The following is a 26,386-nucleotide window of genomic DNA, read 5'->3' as shown; positions in this document are numbered from 1 at the left end:
TAATTTAGAAATATTTTGATAAAGTGCCTCACTGCCAATAAAGTGTAAAGTATATATTTATAAAACAGTGAAAAACTAATAAGTGAACACCAACATGACACAAAGTATGAAACGAGACACAACCGTCAAAAAGTTAGTTTATCACAGAGTTTTAAGATGTGATGTACAGTAGGAAATGAAATGGCAAAATCAAAATTCTGATTCTCATGCATGTACCTGTGCAGAGGTATATATGATGTGTAAGTGCGTTCAAAGACAAGTCAGAGAGAGTGGAACTGCGCACGTGCAGTTGCAGGTGATCCTTGGAGCTCACTGGCACGCTCTTGGCACGAGCTGTAAACCAGTATCAAGTGTGCGAAAATAAATGATTTGACGTTAAGTCCTAATTTTCAAAATAAAGAAAACGTTTTAAATTGATACAGGATATTAGTAACAAAATATTAGAATATTCTGTTTTTACGTAAAAACGTTCTGAGCAGTTGGCTGTGGTTAGCCATATACACGCTTGTGAAAATGGGGCTTTAGTTATGACATGTAACATATCGGAATTCCATTTCTGTTAAGGCTCAAGAACATTTCCCTCCCAATGCACTAGGTTTTATTTTGAAAGGTACATCCGGAGGCCGTGTGTTTTACTACCATTAACTTGATAGTGGTGTACGCAGCACCGCAACTGTTAACGGCGTCACCATCACCCGGGGACAGAGGGAGCTCGGCCGCCGTTCATGACTGGCAGTGGTGCTGTTGAGTCCTTTCCTTTCACTTTACCCAAACAAAGCCGGGAAACAGGGGCACGGACATCATGGAAAATATTCCAGGGCAGATCCGGAACAGCAACCACGAAGAATACACCTCATTTGCTGACGTGAAACAAGGAATATAACCGCTGACGGTAAAAACCACAAACCACGTCGGGCTCCTCTTTCTTCATCTCCACCATTTTGGTTGTCAGTGATGGAGCACATCCGGACGCCCAAGGTAACGTGAACAACAGCCTGCATTTCCATGTGCATCTCTGCATCCCACCTCTGTCTGTGCCCGTTACTCGCCACAGTTTGGATCCACGTATGTGAGGCATCTGTGAGGAAGACGCTCTTTGATATCACTGACATCGGACATCATGTTAGCAGTATGTGGCGGGCAGGCAGTGCCGGCCAGTTTGTCTTTTGATGGACAAAAACTTGTCCAATTTATTCAAGAAACATAAAACCTCTGAAGCTAACGTCATGTCTTCGATAGTAGATCCCTGATAGTCTACGAACACACCTGTGCACGAGGCAGTAAGATGCTCATGTGCTCCATAGACGTTCAGTTATTATTTTTTAATTACAAATGAAATGTTAATACTGGTGTGTAATATAATCGAGATATTCTGCCCTTTCACATCTGCCCAACCATGACGTAGCATTGTGCTGGTAACCACCATTTTCCTCCTGTCTGCCAGGGCTCACAGGCCTCACATGGACCCAGTCCTCATTTCCTCATCATCCTCATCTGGTCTGAGATAATAGGACATGAAGAGTATCTAGAGTCTATAATGATGCATGCATTACAGTAACAGATCCTCATGGCCTTCGCTTACGTGCAAACACTTGACAGAAGCATACACGCTTGTTGTTCCATACAAACACATCCCATACAGGAGCATTAGTTGCTGAGTGACCTTGATGTTCAGACACACTTTAATTTGAGCTCAGTGAACAATGTAATCTGTTGAGTCATGCCAGAGGATATTGTGAGCTGTTATGGCAATTAAATAATCTGTGTTGTGTTTACGTGCATGTGTTGCAGAGTGAAGAACATGCTGTATGTTATCTTCCGACGTCTTTGTCATGTTTGATCTGTGTATTTTTCCTACTCTGATATTTTGTCTGTGACACCGGTAGGTGGAAAATGTGCGTCTTCTGGACCGCTCGTCAGGCCAGAGAAAGGCCAGCATTGGGACTCTCTACCTTTCTGCCACGCACACCATCTTTGTAGAGAACAATCCTGAGACACGCAAGGAGACGTGGGTAAGCTGTGTTTTGGTTACCTTAGAACGAGCGCTTTGTATTTATGGAGGAGCGACTCCACTTCCATGGACCCTGACATGTTGCACTGTCGTGTTTCTACAGTAGTCCAGAATGGACAAACCAAACACTGGCTCTCGAGAGGGCCTTTTGGAGAGGGGTGAGGCAAGGGGTATTCAGTTGGGTGCATTGTGCAACCTCACCACTAGATACCAAATGCTAGACCATGTCCTTTAATTAATGGTTTTCTCCTGCTTGAGATCTCGAATAGCTTCCCCTCTAGTGAAGCTTGGCTTTTTTCTCGATTTGCTAACTAATACTACTAATAATACTAACACTAACACCCCAGTGTTACTCTTGATTGTTGTTCCTATGACACTGAATAACCTGCTTTCCAATATTCTCCAGCCATATATCTACCAGAAACAGAATATCTGCCTATTTCTTGACATACTCATAAATGTTTTAAACAGGACAGGACAAAATACATTTTTACCTTACATTTAGTGATGTGCACCAACAGCAGTATCTCCTAAGGCTGCAAAGCAGAGACTGTAGACCAGGCATATCTGGCTGCAGGCTGCAGGTTTTCATTCCAACCAAGGAGGAGCACAGCAGGCTGGACTCAGCTGATAGTTAGGTGACCTCTTGACTGGTTGGAACAAAACCTGCAGCCACACAGCCCTTCATGGAATAGATTGGACGTGCCTGCTATAGACCCATAATCCTGCTCCATCTGGAGTGTGTTGACACTATTGGTCCAATACTGACCCAAATGGCTGGGTCAATCTTGCACAAATCCCCCATTTTTTTAACTCCCAAAGAACAACAAAGTATAGGGAGCAGATCATTGTGCATTAATGGTTCAAGCACAGGCCTTTCCTTGGGAGCCAGGGCTTCATGTCCCATGTAGAACCTACTGTTATGTTGTTGACTTATGATTTTCAGTTTTCTATTGCAGTTTGGTTTTTCTATTGCAGCAGTGCATCAGTATCAAATTGTGCCAAAACTGGGGCCATGAAATATACCAGTCACCTCACTAATGGTTAAAAGTATAAACCAGCATAAAAATGACAGATACTAACATAAACCACCATGTTGTCAACAGATTAGATTAGATAAAACGTTTTAATGTCACAATGGAGAAATTCACTAGACTAGACAGAGACGTTACAAACACTAACAAAAAACAAGGCAGTATGGGAAATGAGGCCCATCACTAACACAAGGTATCCATGCCTGTCCTGAAGGTGATGACCATGTCTCTGTGGTCCTACTATCTTCCCCTATACTATACCCCCCACCCCGACCCTGTCTACCTCTATCTCTGCTTTCCATATACCAAGCATGATGATGGCAGCGATGAACAACTTCCTTTTACCAGCCAGAAACCTTGAGCAGAACCAGACTGTAGGTACAGTATACCCTTGTTTTTCACGTGGGTTACATTCCAAAAAGAACCCGTGATAGGCAAAATCTGTGAAGTAGAAACCTTTATTTTTTTTACAATTATTATACAATTAAATACTCTATTATACATTGAAAAGAAAGAACAAACCATTTTACAGGCTCAAGCATTTGTTTCACAAATAAAAGTACTTTAGAAACGTTTTTTTCAACAAATAACTTCTGTACTGTACTGTCAAATAATAATTTTAATCATCGATGTGAACAGAAGGCTTCAAATTGTGGAGATTAGCACCGCCCACCGCGACCCGAGTAATTGGATTAAACGGGAGAAAATTAAAAATGATTATGAAAAAAATACAAAGTACAGTCGGACAAATAGTGACTCAGGTGTATTTCACTGCTCTTCAGACTGAGCCGCTGCATCCTGACTCCGCTCTGCAGTGTTTTCTTCTTTGGAAGCCCGCGGTGCAGGTGTGTTTGTTCGGGAGAAGAGATAGGCAAAACTCGAAATTGCAAGAGAATTTGCACGTACGTAATGTAAATTTGGCAAGCTGTTTTACGTACGTGTACATATTAAACTGCAACGTTATTGACGCACAGGTAGAGAAGAAGCGGAGTGACTTTTTAGCCAATCAGAATGCAGAACACAATGCATGATGCAAATCCGTGAAGTAGCGAAACCGTGAAAAGTAAACTGTGTTATAGCGAGGGATCACTGTATATGATAGTATAAGTAAATATTAATTTACAGGCTGTTTTAGACCACCAAGAAAGTTGGGGAAGGTTCATTTTTTTATGTTGAAAGAAAAGATTAGATAAAAGCTTATTAATCCCCAGTCGGGAAAATTCGGGTGTTACAGGCAGCAGGCAGTAGAAGTAGGAAACATAACAACAGAGTAGAAAACACAAAATACAAAATAAAAGTTGACTATATGTACATTTTATACAAAAAATGAAGACTATAAATTAAAAAATATATATATATATATATATATATAAGTAGTATATTGCCACAAAAGAATTATAAGAGCTATTGCCATAAAAATATCCTGCCAAAAATTTAAGGAGATTTGCAGAGTTTGGAGAGAAATTACACATGGATTGAAACTGCACATGGTGGGTTTGGATTAAGTACAGTGTTTACTCTATTGCACAGCACAGTAGAATAAAAATATATATGCATAGGTTGAGTTTTTAAAGAGAGTGAGAATGTAATATTGCACAAGGTATTTCATGTATGTGATAGCAGGCTAAAGTAAACAAAAAAACACATTAGTGCAAAAACAGTCTGAATATCTTCCCAGTAAATGGACTGTGTTTATATAGCGCTTTTTCTAATCTGACAAACACACAAGGCACTTCTACAGCACAAGCCTGCGTTCACCCATTTACGCAACGGGTGCTAGGCCATCGGCCCATTGAGGGCATTAACACACTCACACAGGGGTTCAGTATCCCAAGGAGGATGGCCCCCCTTTCATGCAGGAGGTGGTGGAGGACACTGCTTCATCCTTCTTGACCTGACAAGATAAAACAGACGTCCAGGGCTGTCAGATTACACCCAAGAGACTGGATTTACAGGAAGAAAGAACAATTAACGTCTACTTCTCCTTCACCACAACCACACAGCATGTGTTATGAGAGGAGCTCAGGAGCTTCCCCATAAAGTGATGTTGACATCCCTTCCTGTATATTTGAAATCACAAGGCAAGTTACACAATATGACACATGGTAATGCTGGTTTTGGTTTTTAATTGCCAACTTCTGCACTTGCACTATGATTTAATGGAAAATGGAGCATTGTGTGTGTTTTGTGTGTTCAGTTCAGGTTGGATAAAGAATACCCAAAGTCTCTTATTAATAATTTTTTTTACTCTTCACTTGTACTGAAAGTCGTTCTGGTCAACATCTTGCTGACAGTCCCAAAGCTCTTATTTCACTCTGAGAGATCTCTTGAGGAGCCATGAGTGAGGATACACATGGCTGACACACCCCCCACACCCCTTAGTTATTGATTGGACGCTGCAGCTGATTGAACTGATCTGATACATCACGACATCACTGGAGTTTCATACCAAAGTGAAGACCGATAACTAAAACTCACATGTATCTCTCCAAAGTTTTCATTTTTTATTTTTTTTCTGATTCACCATCTAGTTACAAATCTGTTGCTAAGATAAGATAAAACTTTATTGATCCCCTGCCGGGGACATTTGGGTGTTACAGGCAGCAGGCAATAGTTGTAGGAATAAAAACAGAATAAAAAATATAAAATAAAAGTTGACTACACACACACACACTCACTGGCCACTTTATTAGGTACACCTTGCTAGTACTGGGGTGGACCCCCTTTTGCCTTCAAAACTGCCTTAATCCCTCACGGCATAGATTCAACAAGGTACTGGAAACATTCCTCAGAGAGTTTGGTCCATATTGACATGACAGCATCACGCAGTTGCTGCAGATTTGTCGGCTGCACATCCATGATGCGAATCTCCCGTTCCACCACATCCCAAAGGTGCTCTATTGGATTGATATCTAGTGACTGTGGACTCATTGTCATGTTCAAGAAACCAATCTGAGATGATTCGAGCTTTATGACATGGTGTGTTATCCTGCTGGAAGTAGCCATCAGAAGATGGTTCACTGTGGTCACAAAGGGATGGACATGGTCAACAACAATACTCAGGTCGGCTGTGGCATTGAAACAATGCTCAATTGGTACTAAAGGGCACAAAGTGTGCCAAGAAAACATCCCCCACACCATTACACCACCATCACCAGCCTGAACCGCTGATACAAGGCAGGATGGATCCATGCTTTCATGTTGTTGACGCCAAATTCTGAGCCTACCATCTGAGTGTCGCAGCAGAAATGGAGACTCATCAGACCAGGCCACGTTTTTACGTTGTACATCTTCTATTGTCCAATTTTGGTGAACCTGTGTGAATTGTAGCCTCAGTTTCCTGTTCTTAGCTGACAGGAGTGGCACGCGGTGTGGTCTTCTGCTGCTGTAGCCCATTTGCCTCAAGGTTGGACGTGTTGTGTGTTCAGAGATGCTCTTCTGCAGACCTCGGTTGTAACGAGTGGTTATTTGAGTTACTGTTGCCTTTCTATCAGCTCGAATCAGTCTGGCCATTCTCCTCTGACCTCTGGCATCAACAAGGCATTTTCACCTACAGAACTGCCGCTCACTAGATATTTTCTCTTTTTCGGACCATTCTCTGTAAACCCTAGAGGTGGTTGTGCATGAAAATCCCAGTAGATCAGACCAGCCTGTCACAACCATGCCACGTTCAAAGTCATTTAAATCACCTTTCTTCCCCATTCTGATGCTCAGTTTGATCTGCAGTAGGTGCATTGAGTTGCTGCCATGTGATTGGCTGATTAGAAATTTGTGTTAACGAGCAGTTGGACAGGTGTACCTAATAAAGTGGCCAGTAAGTGTATATGTACATTTTGTACAAAAGAACTATGAAAAATATTGCCATAAAAAATATACTGCCAAAAAATTGAGGAGAATTGCAGTTTGAGAGAAATTGCACATGGTGGGTACGGATCCATTTTTTAAATTTTGGCCCTTCCCTGGATGTTCACCTGTGTAGTTTGTGGTCCTTTCACTTTCACTTTTCACCATCTCCTTAGTCTTGCTGGCAATAATGTGCAGGTGGTTTAGTCCACACCAGTCAACAAAGGTAATGATGACTACCCTGTATTCCAAATCGTTGCCCTGTGATGCACATCCAACGATGGCTGTATCGTAAAAAAACATAAACCTCACAGTGCTGTCCAGGTGGGAAAGAGTGATCGAGCAGGTAGATGACTGCATCTTCCACACCAATGCGAGGTCGATATGCGAACTGTAGGGGGGCCAGCTCGCTGCTCTCCAGGTGACAAAGATGGTTAGGTATAATCCTCTCCAGGGTCTTCATCAGGTGGGAACTTAAGGCTACCGACCTGAAGTGGTTGGGCTCTCTAGGATGCACAGTATTTGGCACTGGAACCACACAGGAAGTTTTCCAAAGGGCAGGAACTCTCTCCAGGCTGAGGCTCATGTTGAAGACGTGCTGAACAACTCCACAGAGCTGATCTGCACAGTCCCTGAGCAGTCTGGCGCTGATGCCATCAGGGCCAGTAGCCTTCCTCGCTCTCATCCTCCTGAGCTCCTTCCCCAGGGGGCTCCTGTTGAGTGAGGTTGGGGGAGGGGTCAGTGGTCTGTAATGTGGAGTGGGTGAAGTGGTGCGATGAGGGAGCTGCCGGTGTCAGGGATTCTCCAGGGGGGAGGGAGGGGGTGCAGAGAGGTAACGCCATCTGGTCTGGACACTGGTGGGTGGGGGAGGGAACAGGAGTAGAGTCAAACCCTCTTCTTCCCATTCAATAGGGCTTTGAGTAGAAACAGACCCTCATGGTAGGCACAGTGTTGTCCACACAGAAATTGATGTGTCCATGATGCATGTTGTCCCACTGTCCATGTCCTCCCTGTGTGGACTGAAAGCAGTCCCTCAGTGTCATACAGGACTCCTCTGACCATGTCTTCACATGCCTAATGGTTGGCTGTTGTTTAATCTCCAAAGTTATGTAGGCAGGTAGTAGATGAACCAGGTTGTGGTTAGAATGGCCCAGTGGGGGGAGGGCTGTAAGCAGCCAAGGTAAGTCCAGTGTTTTATTATTTCTGATGTGACATTTGACATACTGGGTGAACTTGGAGAGAGGTGAAGACAGGGAAGCATTATTGAAATCTCCAGAGATGAGGAGGAGGGCCTGGGGGGCACACAGTTATTGCGATGATAATATGGCCAAATGCTAACAGCTAGCAGCTCTATGTCTCTCGTGCAATGCTGCTCCTTTACACTGATGTGCCCTGGGTTACATTGCTATGCCCCCATCCTTCCTCTTACCGGTCTCCATCACTCGCCTGTCCACTCTCAGCAGATGAAATCCGTTCATCATCATCTCCGTGAGGCATGTGATGCTACACTCTGGTACTCCCGCTACAGTCTGGTTGGTGGTTGTTCTTCTTAATACAAATATTAATTATAGGTCTGATCAACAAAACAACAACAAACAACGTTCTTCTGTTATGAGAAAGATTTTTCTTTACATGATCTGTCATTTCCCACATTGACTTTTATTGTGGATACAATTAAAGTCAGAGAGAGCACAGGACTTGGTCAGTCAGTCAGCAAGAAACATTTCTCTTCATTTCCATTCTGTCACATGTGAAGCTGATGAGTGTTGGGGGTATGAGTGACATAAATTAATGTACCTGAAACATGTAGCCTAATAAATAATTTCGTGTTTAAAAGACACCATAATCATATTCTGGAATATTAAATAATGATTTCCTCCTTAGAAAATCAGCCATCACATATGCAAAAAAACAAATGATATAAATACATTCTAGCCATATAAATTCTTCCTGTGCTTGTGATCAGCTGCCATTGTCATCAGAAAGCAGTTTCACATGACATTTTAGAGAAAAGGACATTTAATTTCTCTAAAAACGTATTTCCTCATTTCTTCTCTCCTCACGTGGTTTCCTCATGTGTCGGTGTGCATCCTGGGTGGGCGGGACTAAGAGGCAAGGAAAAGGCACAAGTGAGGGAAACATGGTGTACATACCAATTCTCTGAAATTGCCTGTGTCTTTTCCATGCCTCTTTGTCCCGCCCACTGAGGATGCATGGAGAGACGAAGGAAACCACGCAAGGAGAGAGGAAAAATCTTTCCTCTGAAGCGTCACGTGAAGCGTTGTCTGTTTCTGATGATGCGGCACAGCTGGAACTGCTGCATTTACCGTTATATTCACACCCCCACCACCCCCCGCCTTCAATACACTGCTTAGACACATTCACTTATATTGACATTAGTAGAAAAAAAGTCTCCAGCACTAGAAAATAAGTATGTATCAATTCTTCAAGATTCAAGATTCTTTATTGTCATTGAGCATGACATGTCAATGAAGATAATAAGAAAGAAAGATTCTAAAATAAAATTAAGATACTAGAATAAAATAAACCAACATGCACTAAAAATATTCGTAAATGCAATTAAAAATATACCAGAATGAAAATATACTAAACAATAAAATATACCAGTGAAATGTGCCAACAGCAGCTGATATATACTAAAATGTATATACTGAATGCAAATGGCTGACCATTTAGTTACGTTTGTGTGTACTTAAATGTTAAGTGCACAGAAGGTGGAGGTGTAGGTGTAAAGTGCGGTGTGTAGTGGTTCACAGTTCTCAAAGTCTCTCACTGCAGTGGGGGGCTGCTGGGGGTGATAGCTCTGACAGCTCTGGGGAAGAAGCTGTCCCTCAGTCTGTTAGTGGTGGTGCGGATGTTTCTGTACTGCTTTCCTGATGGTAGAGGTACAAACAGTCTGTGGCCCGGATGGCTGGGGTCCGTGGCGATGGATCCTGACCCGGCATCATATATAGAGTCTAGGTCAGGAAGGGGGCAGCCCACGATGCCCTGTGCAGTATTAACCACCCGTGCCAGTTGTTTTCTCTCCTGTGCTGTCCACCACCTCCTTCAAATGTACCGGCTGTGGGGGCGGAGTCTTCATATTGTTCAGCTGAAAGACTTCCGGGAAGGATGCACTCATGTATCGTCGCTCATGGCTCATCCGAGATCCCTCCTCGCTCCCCGATCCCCGCACCTCTGAGCAGACATAAGAGCTTTGGGACGGCCAGCAAGATGGCGGACCACGAGTACTTCTGGTTCAAGCAAGAAGCGAGGAAACAACAATTAAGAGAATTGACATGCCCCTATAGATGCAATTTAAAAGATTTGGAATGTGACCTTTGTGCATTTCAGGTGCTGCACAGCATGGTGAGCAGTGTGGAGAGGCCACCCACCATCCCTGCGGGAAGTCAGCTGATCTTGCGTTGTAAGGACTTCCGGATCTTCCAAATCCTTATTCCACAGGAGAGAGACTGCTTTGACATCCATACCTCATTGGTCAGGCTGTCAAGACCAGGTGTGTGTGTATTCATGTGTGCGAATGCCTAAATGTGTGTTCAAGTTTTTTAATGTACATCAACACTTGTCTGGAAGGGTGACATGAAAAGGTGTGTTAACACACTGACTTTCTCTCTCCTCTCCTCTCTCAGAGAAGTACAGTGAGCTGTACTGCCTGTCCTTTAATCCCAGTGTGAACAAAGAGGAGAGAGAGGAGTCCTGGAACTTCATAGATCTCATGGCCGACTACAAGAGGATGGGAGTTCCTAATAACCTGTGGGTCGCTACAGCGGCCAACAGTGAATTCAGGGTCAGTCTAATTGTGACTTGTGCATCTGGTGTAGAAATAAGAGTCAGGCATCGAAGTGTTTTTAGGAAGAGCAGGACAATGAGCCAGTTGGGGAGTTTAAATGTTTTTTTAAGAGATAAGGAATAACTTTATGCTGGGTGGTAGTTTTAGAGATGAAAGCTACTTCTTGCATAAAACACAGTTGAAGTCAAGTTCTACCTCTGTAGACCACATGGGTGGGAAGCCCAAATGCTGTTATCACCACATTAATGTTGCAGTGCTGTGTTCTAGGTCTTATTTGACAAATCATTGTTAATATGTTGTTGTACCTTGAAAAATGGCTAGATGTCCCTCTGGATTTTCACCATCCAGTTTCATTTCAGTTGCTGATCAATCAGGAAGCAGTGAAATGGTAAGGATTTGTCACATTCCCTACGTTTATATGACTTGCAACCCGCAACACAGCAGTATGACATTATACTTGGAAAACAGCATTGAAGCTTCCCACCCTGAGGGTGACGTTAAAATTGCCACTGTGCCAATGTGGTCTATTACAGCTGGTGCTCTAATGTACTCTGCGGTCTGTAGCTGTCTACATTTTTTTTCCTGTTAAGTGCAATAGTTTGGCATATAATCTCCTGCAAAGCAGCATTGTTTACACAAATGACATGAAGCAGTGAGCTCTAGAGATGCTCATAGATAAACTGTGTTAACTTTTGACAGAACTAAGCTAGCCGTTTCCCTGTTGAGTTTTTTGTGCTAACATACGATTGCTATCTTATATTTAATGTACAGATATGAGAGTGTTATCAATCTTCTCATCTAACTCTCTGCAAAATAGCCAGTAAGCATGTTTCCAGAGTGTTTGTCAGACTTGTCCCTCAAAGTGTTTTCATTGCAACCACACATGATAGCAGTTGATTCCACTATCATTTTCTCCTCTCTGCTTCAAACACACGAGTTTGAACAGAGAGGAGAAACTGATGCTGTTTGGAGTTATTGTTTGGTTTAAATCAGGAGTAAACGGGCCCAAATGCTGAAACGTCAGACACAGACACAGAGGCAGGAGCATGTGAAGAGTCAATGGGTTTAATGAAAGTTCCAGAAACGTTCAACAGGGGAATCTGGGAGATCCACACACTGAAGCTGATGAGTAGGCGGAGGGTGAACAGATTGAGAGGGAATCCAGTTCCAGACTACTCACAGTTCAAAGTGACAGGGCGTAGGCACCTGAGCACAGGGAACAGAAGTCAGGGAAGAGGACAGGCAGGCAAAGCAAGCAAAAGGTACGTGGAAGAGCTCGAGAGTCACAACTGTCGCCACTTCAGTAAAGAGACAATTCAACAAATACTGGTTGGAAAGCCTGTGCTTATATCCTGTGGCAGCAGGTGGGTCTTGATTGAATGATTGGTGTCAGGTGTGCTCAGAAGAGGGGGAGGGCCAGACCTGCAGCCACACCCTGTTAGTTAGTTAGTTAGTTAGTTAGTTAGTTAGTTAGTTAGTTAGTCACTTCCAATCCGAGCGAGGACACGACAATTAAGAGAAATGAGATGCACCCATGGAGAGACAGAGGGGGGAGGAAAGACAAAGACACAAAAGGACAAAAAGGAGGGGAAACTGCAGATCCAGAGAACAGTTACGGCTTAAAGGCTTTTAACATGATGATGCATGTGGCTATCCATTGCTCTTTTTTTTTTTTTTTTTTTTCCTGTAAGTGGAGAGTGATTAAATAATATAAAGTCAGATATATTTGCCTGATATCAGGCAGAATTGTCAGTTGAACTTCCATCTGAAGAATCAGTCCGCTGTACTTGGTGGAGTGGGCAGATTAAAAAGTCCTAACCCAGCCAACAGAAATGTCCTCAATTAGAGATGCACCAGTACCACTTCTTTTCAGACCAAGTACAAGTACTGCACATTTGGGTACTTGCCAATACCGAGTACAGGTACGACACCTTTTAGTAAATAGATTTCTCTGATGTGGCAGTGGCTGGGATTCCCACATCAGTACTCTGAGAAGAGGAAGAAATCCCGTTTAACTACAACTCACAATGGCTGGTCATGAAGAGCAATGTAGTGAGTGAGAGCTTCTGTTATTCTTAGCTCCCGTGGGTTGTCTCTGGACATTTTTACTCTCTTCTCCAGCGTTTGCTGCAGAGTTCACCACAGTACTACAGTGTATTACATTACTCAGAAGGGTTAGGGGGTTAGGGTTAGGGTTAACCCTCCTGTTACATTCGTTTCTCAGGAACAGCTATGATGTTCCTGGGTCAGTTTGACCCATGGCTTGTTTAATTATCCAAAAGTGTCAGAAACCAAAAAATTCCAGTCAACATTGTTTATATCTCATTATTAACTCCATTACAAACCATTTCAATCAATATTTAGTGCAATGGTGTTCTTTACCTCTCACAGATGCCATTAGCCTTTCATCCACTGTGACATTAGGGCCTGGGTTATAGAGTAGTGGAAGTTGCTCTACCCACTTGTCCCACACTGTCCTAACAGCTGCCAGCTTGTCTCTCGATTATCAAAGCGGATTACTCTGGAGAAAATATGAAAAGTCTCCAGACATTGTGGCACAAAATACAGCCCTGCCTGTCTCTGGCTGTTGATTCATCCTTTGACTTACAGACCCCAGCCAGGACGAGGACCCCCAATTATGCATGTATATGCATTTTATCCAGCTCCTTCCACTTCTCCCCCAAAACATGGCTTCCTTCTAGATTAGTCATTTTGAGAATGACTTTCTGTATTGAGTTGGGCATGACCAGCTCTAAAGCTGCCTTGACGTCTGAGTCACTGCCATCCTAGCGGGCCCTGGCACTGTCTTCATCATGTTTTCTGCAGACAGGTTTGCCTGACATATATTTGGGGATGAAGACCACTGTGTTTTACCATTTTTAAATGAATACGAAGAGCAGTTTCCTCATTTGGTTCATAATCAGAATCACCAGACTCAGTACTGACCTCAAGATGGTCTTCATCTTCAGAAACATCCTCCTCTGTTTCACTGTCATGATCAAAGATGAGTTCAGAGCCTCCAGGGCTGTCATCTGCTTACATCTGCTCTGTCTGCTGACAAAGAGTATATCATATGTAGCTTGTAATGACTTTGTTAATGAATAATTTGGTAATACTTGGTAGTACTCTACTACTAGTATTTTGTTACTGTCAACAAATCCCATGAAAAGACCAAAATCAGTGAGGCATAGAGACCCTACTAACAGTTATGTATGTGTTTAAAAGAACAGTATATATTTATATGCTCTGTGCTGTTGACCTCCATTGTCAGTGAACCACATTGTTGCATTGGGTGGCATGTTCCTCTTCAGCCTTGTTCTTTAACACAGTGCTTTATTTTACTGTCATCTGCATTACTTCCACACATACGGGGTGGACAGGAACTCACATGTATGGAGAAATAAACCAGGACAGGATGACATAGAAGCCCAACGCGAAGCCTCTCACTGTGTGCAGGCCGGCAGGCAGGAAAACTTATTTCTTTACAGTTATTCAGAGAAATCATGTCAAATGCTGAGAAGTGACGGGACATCCCAGAGCTGAGAGAGACGTAGCTGGAGACAGAGTTTGGTTTCTATTATTTTGTACTGATGGATAAAAGACCCGCAGCAGCTGATTTCTGCGTTCAGCCTCATACATTAAAACATCTGTCTCCAGTTTTGTCTCCACTCAGCAGTCAATCAGGTTGATCGTCCATCCTGTGTTTTTCTTGGTGTTTTTTTCATGTCTGCCTGCTACAATCTGGTCAATCTCTGAGTCCCCATGTCTCTTGTGCTTTAATATTGCTCCTTGTGTTGGTCCAGCGTTGTTCTTTACTTTTCTTGTCTTTTTTGCTGTGGACGTCATTCCCCAGCCACACGTCAAGTGTTTTGTCCTCTCCAAACAAATTAAAAGTAATGTCCAGAAAATGCTCCATATTATGCCCCTCAAATCAGCTGGTGATTAGTTATTGAGCTTGGTACATTAAGGGATTGCCCCTTTAGTCTCTGACTGAGGAATTCCTGAGCAGGCGGTCGTCTGTTGAGAAATAAACACCGCTGAATTTTGTCGATTGACCAATCAGAATTGAGTATTTAAGAGTGCCCTGTTCTAATGTGAACTAATGCGTCTCTAACTTGGGGTCACTAATGTTACAGTGTGTGTGTGTCCTCCCAGGTGTGTGATACGTACCCATCAGAGCTGTTTGTTCCAAAGTCGGCCACACCTGCCATCATCGTGGGCAGCTCGAGGTTTAGGAGTCGAGGACGATTTCCTGCTCTGTCCTACTTCCACCAGGACACACTGGTCAGTGTGACGCACAAGCACACATGCAGAGGAAGACTAATGGGAATATGTATTTTTTAGAAAACTGGAATGTTAACTTATCCTTTAAATAGGAGTTGCGTAGACAACAAAATTGTTCACATCATCAAAATGATATGGTGGAAAGAAATGAATAGTAATAGCAAGTTTTTGTTTTTTTTTTTGCTTTGCTTTTTAGTTTTCTACTAATGCAAATCAAGAGAATCTTGACTGTCTGTACTATTAAAATGTGTAATGTGATAGTGATGATAATGTTTCATATAGGCAGCAGTGTGCCGGTGTAGTCAGCCACTGTCAGGCTTCAGTGGACGCTGTCAGGAGGATGAGATGATGCTGCAGACTGTGATGAAGTCCAACCCTGGCAGTGACTACATCTATGTGGTAGACACCAGGCCCAAGGTAACACACACACACATACACACACACACACTCACACTTATATGTGCACTAAATAATAGAAATACACAAATATATGTTATAATACTATTTCATACATAGTGTGTGTGTGCATGTGTGTTTGTGTCCAGCTGAATGCCATGGCAAATCGAGCAGCAGGTAAAGGCTACGAGAACGAGGACCACTACACCAACATCAAGCTGCAGTTCATTGGCATCGAAAACATTCACGTAATGAGGAGCAGCCAGCAGAAAATCATCGATGGTAAGAAGTGTGTGCGTGTGTGTGCGTGTGTATGTGTATGTGCAGAGAAAATTATATGAAGTCACAACCTGAGATGGAGACGGGGACACACTGAGTTATCACACAGAGCCGCTATCAGTAAATGCACAGACTTCCTGTGATAGTACTTTTTTCCTTGGAGTGTATGTGTTGTTTGTAAACCTCTCTCTTCCATGCAGTGGGTGACATGAGATCTCCATCCATGACTGACTTCCTGTGGGGGCTGGAGAACTCTGGTTGGCTCAAACACATTAAAGCCATATTGGATGCTGGGGTCTTCATTTCCAGGGTCTGTACAGATGGACACAAACACACACACAGGCAGGCATTCAGATGGACACACACTCCCACAGCAATACAAATTGCAGTGCTGATACAGATTGGCTTATACCCCATTTCCAAAAATGTTGGGACACAGTGCAAAATGTAAATAGGAAGAGAATGTGATGATTTGCAAAACACAGAAACCCCATATTTAATTGACAATAGCATAAAGACAACATATCAAATGTTGAAACTGAGAAATGTAATTTTTTTTCAAAATTATTTCCAGTGCACATGTATAATAAGCTTCTGAGATGCTGCCCAATCATTAGTGACCCTCCTCCCCTCCCCATGTGTGCCACCACTGTGAAAAATATTTGGGGGCACCACTGAGAATGGCCACCAAGTGAATGTATAAAAATTAAAATGGAAAGTTCCCCACCCCTGCTCCATAAATAACTCAAATGATTATTGTGGAAGTAGCAGTTGAAAACCTTTTAAAATGTGGAACATTTCTTTATGGCAAGAAGTGGAGATCGCTATCCAAACTAGAAGCTATACCAGAAAGGTGAAAAGTATTCCCTCACTCCCTCCCTCTCTCTCTTTCTTTCTCCAGGCGGTTGCTGATGAAGGTGTCAGTGTGTTGGTTCACTGTTCAGATGGCTGGGACAGGACAGCCCAGGCCTGCTCTGTGGCCAGTATACTGTTGGATCCATTTTATAGAACCATTAAAGGAGTCATGGTAACACACACAATACTGACAATCTCTTGTTCTCATCCTGAGACCACCTCAGTTCTTATCGCTGATGTGTTCTTCCTCTTCCTCTCTATCTCCTCACTCCCTTCCTCCTTTTCCTCTTTGTCCTGCCCTCCTTCCTATTTCCACCTTTTCCTCCCCTCCCTTCTAGGTGCTGATAGAGAGAGATTGGGTTTCCTTTGGACACAAGTTCTCCCACAGGTCAGTAACTGGGTCTGAGTGAGGCTGACAGTGTCTGCAGAGCAATATTGTTACAATGATTTTGTGTATTTTACATAGTAAGAAATAGCTGACTGCTATTCTCCAACAGTTCAACCTTGCACTTACATATTTTTTCATGCATTTTTGAATTTCTTGATGGAAGATGAAAGGAAATATAAAACTATGAGGGAGCAACTTTGTATTTTACTTTTTTCAAAAGGATCACACCAGTTAAAATAATCTTTTCAAAACTACAGAAAAAAAGGTTTTGGGCAGTGGATAAGCAGGACTTCCTCTTAAACTCATTGAAATACTGTTATTATTGTAATTAATGTTTTAGACCAGCTAATCATTTGAGCTCAGATACAAGTAGAATCTACATGTTTCTTATATATTCCTGAAGCTTTCTTTCATTTTTCCATTTTTATGCTCTTTTGTGTTCCTCATTCCTATACTTAGGAACATTAGCATTGCTTTTTGTAGGAGGAACTTTACAACACTGAAACATGACTTTCTTATTTCTTTAGAATTGGGATTGCTTAATTTTTTTTTTTGTCTGTCCTTCTGTGTGCATATTTTATCTCAGTTTGGTCTTATCAAAACTGAATAAATTATTGGTCTCACAAAAACTTGGATTTTTTTGAGGAGTGTGATGGACAGGTTGGTTGAGAGAGAGTTATGTCCCTGCAGGTACGCTCACCTGGATGGAGATCCAAAAGAGGTGTCTCCTGTCATCGATCAGTTCCTCGAGTGTGTGTGGCAGCTGTCCGAGCAGTTCCCATGTGCCTTTGAGTTCAACGAACGCTTCCTCATCGCCATACATGCACACGTCTACTCCTGTCAGTTTGGGACCTTCCTGGGTAACTGCCAGAAGGAACGCAGGGATATGAGGTAGGACTGACTTAACACATACAGTCTATACACGCTCATAAAAATTTCACTCGAAGCAGCCATGTATGGGGAAATCAGTTATAGACAGCCAAACCTTTTTTTCTACCAGTCTGTAAACATGTTTATTCCTGCTATAAAGTTGGGCATTTTAATATGGGGGTCTATGGGGATTGACTCACTTTTGAAACCAGCCTCAAGTGGCCATTTGAGGAACTGCAGCCTTTTGAACTTTGAGTTAGCTTCATTTTTCAGCCCTGGAGGTTGCTGCCTGAGTATAACCATCATTGATGAGGTGATGTGGGGTGGCTATGGCTCAGGAGGCAGATCAGGTCCACTAATCAGAAGGTCTGTAGTTTGTTCCCCAGCTCCTCCGTGTCAGAAGACCACACAGTGTTTAGTTGCTTGTACTTATCACAAAACATGGCACGACAAGGTTCAGTTGTAGGACTCTTTGATTTGTACATAGCTGGCCCCAGGCAGTGTCATGAATCTTTTTCACAGCTATGTTGATGACACTCAGCTCTATGTGGCTATGTCTCCTGAGGACACAGAACCAAATAACTCACTTGTTAGGGGCCAGAAAGCTCTGCTGCCAGATGCTCTTGTATTTGCCAATCATCTTCTTCTTACCACAAAGTCTGCCTTCCCATGCATGAAAATAAAAGAAAATTTACACATCGGTCCAGTCCTATGCCAAACTTCCTCAACTGGTATTGGGGGCTAATAGTCTTGATGGTTGTGCTACAGAGACTTAAGTCTCAAGTCAAAAACTTTGGACATTCATAAGAAATCAGTCATATGTACTGTGACTTTGCAACTTTCACCAAAGAGTAGGCCCAGTGTACCGAAATGTTCAAATTATTTGAGCTGGCAGGAATTACCCCTTCCCACATTTTTTGTTCAATTGACACCAAAATCGCTACACTGTATCTTCAGATCCTCCACAAAGGATCTGCCAGATTTTCTTGAATCATCAAAAACTGAGCCCTTAGTGCATCAGAGTGTTTTACTGTTAATACTACTGTAAACAGCTGCTGCAAATTCTCGCTAAATACATCTCCAGTATTCATGAAAATAAATGACACAATTTTGATGTCAGGTAGTGTGCTACATGTCAGAACTGTATCTTAAAAACTGAATTTTTGAGATTTTTTTAAATTCCATCCTCATTTGTACTATTGCAGTCAACAGAAATAGAGCATATTTAAACATCAGTTTGTCACTTAATGGAGCAATCAATCTTTGTAAAAATAAATTACAGACTATCTCTCAATGTTGTGGAGATGAAGCACAGAAATTCACAGTATTTGGTTTTATAACTTCATTTTTTACACTGATTTGAAATCTGTTGCTACCTGCAACCCTGGTGAGCAGCCTTGCCATCACTGGCTATGGTTTTTGACTTGGCAGACTTCCTCTGCTTTCTCCTTTTCCTCTTTTTTCTTCTTCTTCTCATTATCCCCTTCTTCTTCTTTACTGAGTGACCTTTCTGCACACTTCTCTATAGGTTCGTTCTGTGTAGCTAAAAGGTTAATGCTTAGGGCCTCACCAGCCCAATAGTTTTGCTTTGGAGTATTGTCCAAATGTTTCTCCCACCCTCTTGTAGTTGGAAAATGGTTGGTGAGGCTTTAAGCTAGATCAGGCCCGGCTATTCTTGCAGTTAGCAGTTGCAGTGCTACTCTTTCTTCATCTTTTTCTTTGTTTTTCTTTTTCTTTGTGAATATCGGAGTCTATGGTCACTTGAACCATTTACCCATAACCTAAAGTGCATACCATCATTACGCCAGCTCTTATGTTGTCTTATCCTTTATTTAAGTGTGTAAATCACATGGCCATCTTCCATAATCACATTTTCTCAGGGTTGCTCAACTTAATTACAATGTGCCATTGGTGGCAAAGGTTGATGCAGAACAAACCTCTTATACCTACTCAGACATTGTGCTGTGTGAATTAGAGACATATGACTTCATAATTTGATGGTAATTGTGTTCCAGAGAGTTTTGCTAATGGTATTTCCCATTTGTTTTCCTCCTCTTTCTTTTTTCATTTTCCTCCTCTTCCTCCTTCATCTTCCTCCTAAAGTGTCCGACCCAGACTCATTGGTACGCAGCAACTATAATTAACTGTACTGTAAATATAAAGGCTTGGAAGTCACAAAATGTTTTACAGCTCAGTAGCAGTAGTAGTACTGATCATTGGTTCAAAGGCTCAGAGAGAGAAACTGGTCTCCAAAGTATATACACTAAGGCTCAACCCAAACCAAGAAGCAAGAAGTGTAGAAGGGATTTTTGACTCTTTTTAACTTTAACATGTTTGAATGTCATGGCTCATGTGCGAGGTGTCACAAAAACAGAATTTTATCATTTGAAGAACATCTCCTAAGTGAGGCCATTTCTGTTTCTGAGCAGTACAGGAAGACTGATGCAGGCTTTTCTAACTGTAGTGCTCTCTTTTCTGGTTTCCCAAGGAATACAATACAGCTGCAATTAATTCCATTTTTCTGCTGCATGAGTGCTGACTAACACCAAAAAGGGAGCACACATTATGCTTGTTTTAAATTCTTTACACTGGTTACCTGACTGCATTGTCGGTTGTTGTGTGTATGTTGTTTGACTACAGGCTTCGAGAGCGGAGTCATTCTGTGTGGCCTCAGCTGTGGAAGGACAGAATTGAGTACACTAATCCTTTGTACAAGGCTGAGCTGAGCCAGAGTCAGGGTGTCCTGAGACCCAACACCACCCCCTACTGCTTCAAGTGAGTCACTGCAGGAAACACAGCCACATGACTGTAATTTGCCACAGAAAGCTAGATGTATTCAGAAGTGTTTAATAAATATGCAGTGGTACATAGGCTAGAAATTTTGTTAAAATTAAAATGTGTGTTTAATCATGTCGTTTGACCATTAAAAGGCAAAGTATATTAATTTATTGCCTTTCTAAAATACAGTAATATAGCATATTGTCTATCTGTATATCATGTTTTTTACTCTGGAAATTCTAAAATGATTTTCCCGATACTGCAAATACCCAATACCAAACCCAAATTTTGTTCAAAAAACATTACAAAAAAATTGTATCATTCCTTTATTTTCTTCCCTCTTCTGGTCTCCAGAATGTGGAAGGGTCTTTATAACCACATGGAGAAGTCGACGCCTTCTCGCCAGTCCCCTGCCGACTTCCTGTCTGCCGTGAGGGAGGAGTCTCAGCAGCTGGAGGAGGAGCTGACCAATCATCAGGAGGTACCGCCAGGAGGAACCGTCCACCACCACCACCACCCGGGCTCCAAACAAGGCATACCACACACAAAGACACCCCCTGTTACGACACCACCATAACCCTTATTCCACATCCTTCTCTCGTAAATGAATCTGAAGCTCTCTGAGGTTTAAATGAGAGCTTAAATACGATTGTCAAAAGTATAACTGAAATCAATGTAGTTTTTCCATTTTTGCCCTAATTAAACTCTGTGAAAAGATAGCAGTGTGTTAGGACACTAAACAGAAAACCATGCAGGCCTTTGGCAACTTCATTTCCTCATGCTGCAGGATTTGGAGGTGTTGCATTCAAGTATTTCCCAGTTGTGAACTGGAATTCTCCAAAGTCAATTTGAACTTTTATTTTTTCTAAATATTGATAATGTACATCAATTATCTTGTATGTAATGTATGTACATAAGGCAGGATAAGAACAAAATAGAAACTTCAGTCTGAGGAATAGAAATATGTTGTTTTGTACAAAAACAATCTTGCAACCACAGATTTGTTGAAGTATTCATTACTGAATTTCTATGTTCTATATTCTATATTTTCTAGGTTCACTTTTGTTGAGTCCTCTGACACTCTTAATGTGACAGCACTTAGAAGTGGGTTCAACTTATCCTTTTGTACCCTTAGTCTTAACTTTATAAGTAAAAGATTTTATTCATTGGACTTTTGGATCTTAAGTAAACTAGAAGGAGAGAGGCTACTACTACTGCTACCGCTACTGCATCAAGGCCAGATTTCTGCACTAGGCCCCCGTTTCAGTATGTTTCATCCCCTGAGGCTTTTCATCAGTGCATTAATACCACTACTAAACCAGATCATAGTCGTGGGCACCTAACTGTGAGCCACCTATAACTTCAGCTGCTCTGTAAAGTCTACAATAACAATAATAATTACAGTTCTCATTCCACCCACTCCAACAACAAAGTCAGAACATTATCAGCTCAACATCAGTTACACCTTGCAGCTTACCCACTCAGTGTAAAGGCCGGAGATCCCCGTGGAGATAAGAGACGGAGAAGGGGATGCAGAGCTGGAGCAAAGTGACGGGACAAGAAGAGGCGGTATAAACCATCCATTATACACTTTTATTAAGGGGAACGTGAGATCTCTCCCTAAAAACATGGAAGAGCTAATGGTGCTTACCAGACTGCAGAGGGAGTAGCACGAGTGCTGCATTAGTTTAACACAATCACATACCAGCAGGATTTGTGACATCACAACTAGTTTGGAAGCCACTATCCAATTTACAGCTTAGACTAGTCTGATGTGGAAACTTAATCGTTGTATCGTATGTTTTTATTTCAAAACGAATAGGAAAAACTAAAAAACATCAGTTTTTCTGTTTTTATCAAACTACCAGCGAGCGTGCTCATGAAACACTCAAACTGTTACCCCACGACACGTGTTACTGTCTGTGGAAGTGTCGCGACTCACTTTTTCTTTTACTTGTGTCCAGCTGTTAAACTTGACCTGAAATCAAATTGTCAGGGTACTTTTATATCTTAGTATATTAGTAAAGAAATGCACTCCAGTGCTTCCAGACTGGCATCTTTTTGCAGAATTGAGGACTAATCAAATGTGTTAATATTTGTGGTTCCTCATTAGAAGTTTTTAAACATGTAATTTGATTTTACACAACAAATAAATGTCAGTTGATCCTGATGAGAATGACTGAGTTCTGTCTCTGATCACCGGTGTCCCACATCATAACACACTCACAGTGAGAGAAGAGTTTGTTAACATCGCTGATAAATGAATGGAAGACCTCTCAGCCAGTTAAAGGAAGTGTATTTTTGTCCTCTCTCTCTCTCTGCAGAGGATAGCAGCCCTGATAGGGAAGCCAATCACGTGGGAGAAGAGCAAGGTTAAGAGGAACAGGACTATCGACCTGCGGCAGAGACACTGCGGGCCTGACCCGCCCACCATTTACACAGACGCAATCACCAGCCCTGCACAGGACAATGGACATACACACTCCTCTGCACCAGCCAATCGGAAGGCTCAGACCAAGAACCCCGCTCTCACCCTGCCTCTTGGGCCGCACACCCATCTCAAGTGTCACGACCCCGATGACCTTTCCACCTGCAGTGACCTGGAGTCAGGCGTGGCCGACCTCAGCAGCCGCTCGTCCAGTGGCGGGGATGACAAAAAGGACGTGGACTCAGATGAGGCTGCTTTTACTACTGCCTGACAGGAAAAGGGAACCCTGCCACGTGGCTGGGAGGTGAAAAAGGAAATCACCAATCTTACCATAGATCCCCAAAATATTTATTGGAACACCTGGAGGGGAGGGGAGGAGTTCAAGATGGCTACTGACTGACCGAAAGGCAGTTGGATTTTATTCCTGTTTTCTTATTGACTAAAAGGGAGTCACAGTGAATTTGGGAGGAAATTTACTGGCTGTTTAACCTTTTTGACGAAGGCACTGAAAGACGCCATTTTAGTGTTTTAATTTGACTTTTTTTTAATTCCACATTTTGTTACAGATGTTGCAGCTGTTTTTTTATATGTGGATGTTGTTTTTAGGTCGGCTCAATTCCTGTCATTTGCACTTAGTTTAAAGAATGCACTGTTTCTACTGTTAGATGGACAAATTACAAGCTGCATGAAGCCAGCCTTATACTGTACGACGCAGGCTTGATGAGGGGTTTAGATTTTCAGAGAGTTCAGCAAACACAGTTACTTGACAAACCTTAGCTTGGGTCCATGCTTTTGTGTTAAATAGTTTGCGACATTGTGGAAGATTTGCTGAGTGATTTTCTTACACTCAGTGTTCCCTCTTCACTGTAAAATAATATGCATTATGATCCTAGTAATAATAGTTTTTCCTCCGAGGTATTTCTTTGTAGGGCCAGCAGACATCTGAACTTCACACTGGAAGCAGCAGAGAGTTGTGCTCCAAAACCAGCCTGCTGTCTGAGACGTCATATCTTCTTGAGATGTAGCATACAGGTTCAACAGTTTGCATCAAGTTAGGTCTGAGGGGCCACTAGTAAAGTACGCTAACACAGTAATATAATATATAGTATGTATAGGATTAGAAGCTGATTCAGTCACATGAACATTATTTCACTGGAAAATGATCATGTTCATGTAGAGGAAAGCAGATCAATGTTTGCAGTGAGTTTGAGGGGTTTTAAATGTGGACGGTCTTTAGCCTGACCCTGGATCAGCCCTTCATTATCTCATTTGGAGCTTTAGTGCTGAATGAAGAACAGAAATGGAGTTGCTGCTTGGGAAACTGTGAAATGTTCCATGAAGTAGTCTAAACACTGGGGGGGCCAATGAGCCGACAGCCTAAATGGGTTCAGTTTGTCAGTTTGTCTGTCTGAACTTACATGATGCCTTGTCTTTGGTTGCACTCAAGTCTTCAATTATTTCTTCCCTTGTAACTTGTCCAAAACCTTATCACTCTATTCAACACAAATCTGCCACGAGGGCTCTAGTGTTTAGGTTCTGAGAGTTTGAATAAAACATATACATTTTGTTTAGATTAGAAACCAGAGAGTTCAAAGATCATCCTCCAAAGGCTCTTTTTAAAAATAGTTTGCTCTCGCAGCTATAAAAGTATAACAGGAAGAGAATATGTCATAGATTGACAGTATCAAGTGAGATTGACATTGTTTGAATGACTGGTCATTAGGTTAGATTAGATGAAGATGGAACAGGAAACGACAAGAACAAAAATATTAATGTTTACAACAAATGCTGGAATACAGTGTTTTTTTGTCTTTCTGTGTGCAATATATTATTTTAAAGTCATTTTTTTTGTTGTTGTCACATTTCAGTATACTGTAGAGGACGTGATGTCCACCCTGACTGAATCCTCCACATGAGAAAGTGTACATCATGAAATCCAGTGAATGTTTCAGAAGTCATTATATAGCCTGTGTTTAATCGACGTGTGCTTTAACAACTTCAGAACTTGTAGGTTGTGTCCTTTCAGGTGATTACATTCCCACTTACATGAATTACCAACAGCAAGAACAAACCCTTGATTTAGTTTTCTGATCTCTGCGCTGTCCAGAGGGATCTCTGTGGTAAAGTGCATTCAATATTCAAACAAGCATATTTAGTGTTTATCATGGAAGAATGACTCATTGGAGCACAGTGTTATGTTAGTGTATTTAAAGCTGACAAAGAAAACCTGCTGTGGCTCCATGTACTGCTTCTTTAATGTGGGCGGACAGACCGTAAAGAAAACTGTGCACTGTAAACCAAACCCATCTGACTGAGTCGTGCATCTTAAAGCTACAGACAGTTGTGCTGAGCAGTGAGAACCACCTGTGGGATTGAAGAAAGAAGCAAAGAGCACAGATTATCATGTGGCTTCATTTTTAACCACACATTTGGAGAACATGGTCTTAGAAGTCATGTCATATGAGCAACTCAAACTCACCTCTTTCCATTGTTGCTATATTTTAAAAACCTTCCTAATTTAAAGCTGTAGAACAGTTTGGGTCATTGGTCCAGGCTGGTGTGGCAACATGCACATATAAGAAGGTGAAAGAACATCACCCAGTATATGATGACAAATGTCACCCTGCTGCTTGCTGTGTGTGACAACACTGACTGAATCTGAGGAGCTGTAAGACCTGGGATCTCCTCTCCCTCTTAACTTGTACATTTCACCGTAATCTGTGGTGCATACGTATGTTTGTGTGTTCTGTATCCATTGATGTGAATGACCAATAAATGCACTGTCAAAGGGAAAGAACTGCTATATACTGGGTCTGACACATTCTTCCTCATTCAGTTCAATGAAAAAACATTTTGAATTGTTAGAACGCTGGAATACTTAAAATGATTGTTTCATTGGTTCGTCACAGAGCCAATCAACATGAGACAGGGCTGATAGGCTGATAGATGAAGCCCTTGCTGATAAACAGTCTGTGGAAAAATGCAGAGGTTTTACCTGCAGATTTCATGACCAGATTTGATGAAGCTCATGAAACACGTGCAATTTTAAATTCTTTCAATCCATGTGAATGGTAAAGGCTTCTGGGCTCACAGTTTGCCTGGTGTGACTGAACGATGTGTTGTGATTCTCAGCACTGAGTCTTCCTTTGACAACAAGAACACCTCCACCTGGTTTGTTTGACTAACACATTTACATCCATATAGAATGCATATGATACATCAACAATTTTAGCTTTTTGCAGATACATCAATATCTATGCACTGGTCAATAAGTAACAAGATGTCAGTGCAGAAGTGCCAAAGATATGTGAGGCCATTTACAAAGTGTCACCATTATATACTGTGTCCACCAGAGAGCACTGACAAGATGATTTTTCAACTTTTTCTGTACATCCTGGTCACATTTTAA

General features: G+C 42.0%; 1 protein-coding gene across 2 annotated transcripts; it reads left to right on the top strand.

Moving 5' to 3' along the window:
- Positions 1–720: 720 nt before the first annotated feature.
- LOC121627758 (myotubularin-related protein 7-like) lies at positions 721–25,773 on the top strand. 2 transcript variants are annotated; one of them, XM_041966804.1, is made up of 14 exons: positions 721–978; positions 1,887–2,012; positions 10,243–10,405; positions 10,539–10,696; positions 14,855–14,983; positions 15,266–15,400; positions 15,529–15,661; positions 15,859–15,968; positions 16,560–16,685; positions 16,852–16,901; positions 17,592–17,792; positions 20,412–20,546; positions 20,904–21,030; positions 22,874–25,773. In XM_041966804.1, the coding sequence occupies exons 1-14, from the start codon at positions 955–957 to the stop codon at positions 23,246–23,248; spliced, it is 1,992 nt and encodes a 663-aa protein (XP_041822738.1). In that variant the 5' UTR covers positions 721–954; the 3' UTR covers positions 23,249–25,773. The 2 variants fall into 2 exon arrangements, with proteins under 2 accessions (XP_041822738.1, XP_041822740.1); XM_041966806.1 differs by having other exon boundaries at positions 20,904–21,082; positions 22,874–23,061.
- The last annotated feature ends 613 nt before the right edge of the window (positions 25,774–26,386 follow it).

Source organism: Chelmon rostratus, chromosome 3, assembly GCF_017976325.1.
Source record: "Chelmon rostratus isolate fCheRos1 chromosome 3, fCheRos1.pri, whole genome shotgun sequence".
Lineage (NCBI taxonomy): Eukaryota > Metazoa > Chordata > Actinopteri > Chaetodontiformes > Chaetodontidae > Chelmon > Chelmon rostratus.
This window is presented reverse-complemented; position numbering and strand designations above follow the sequence as displayed.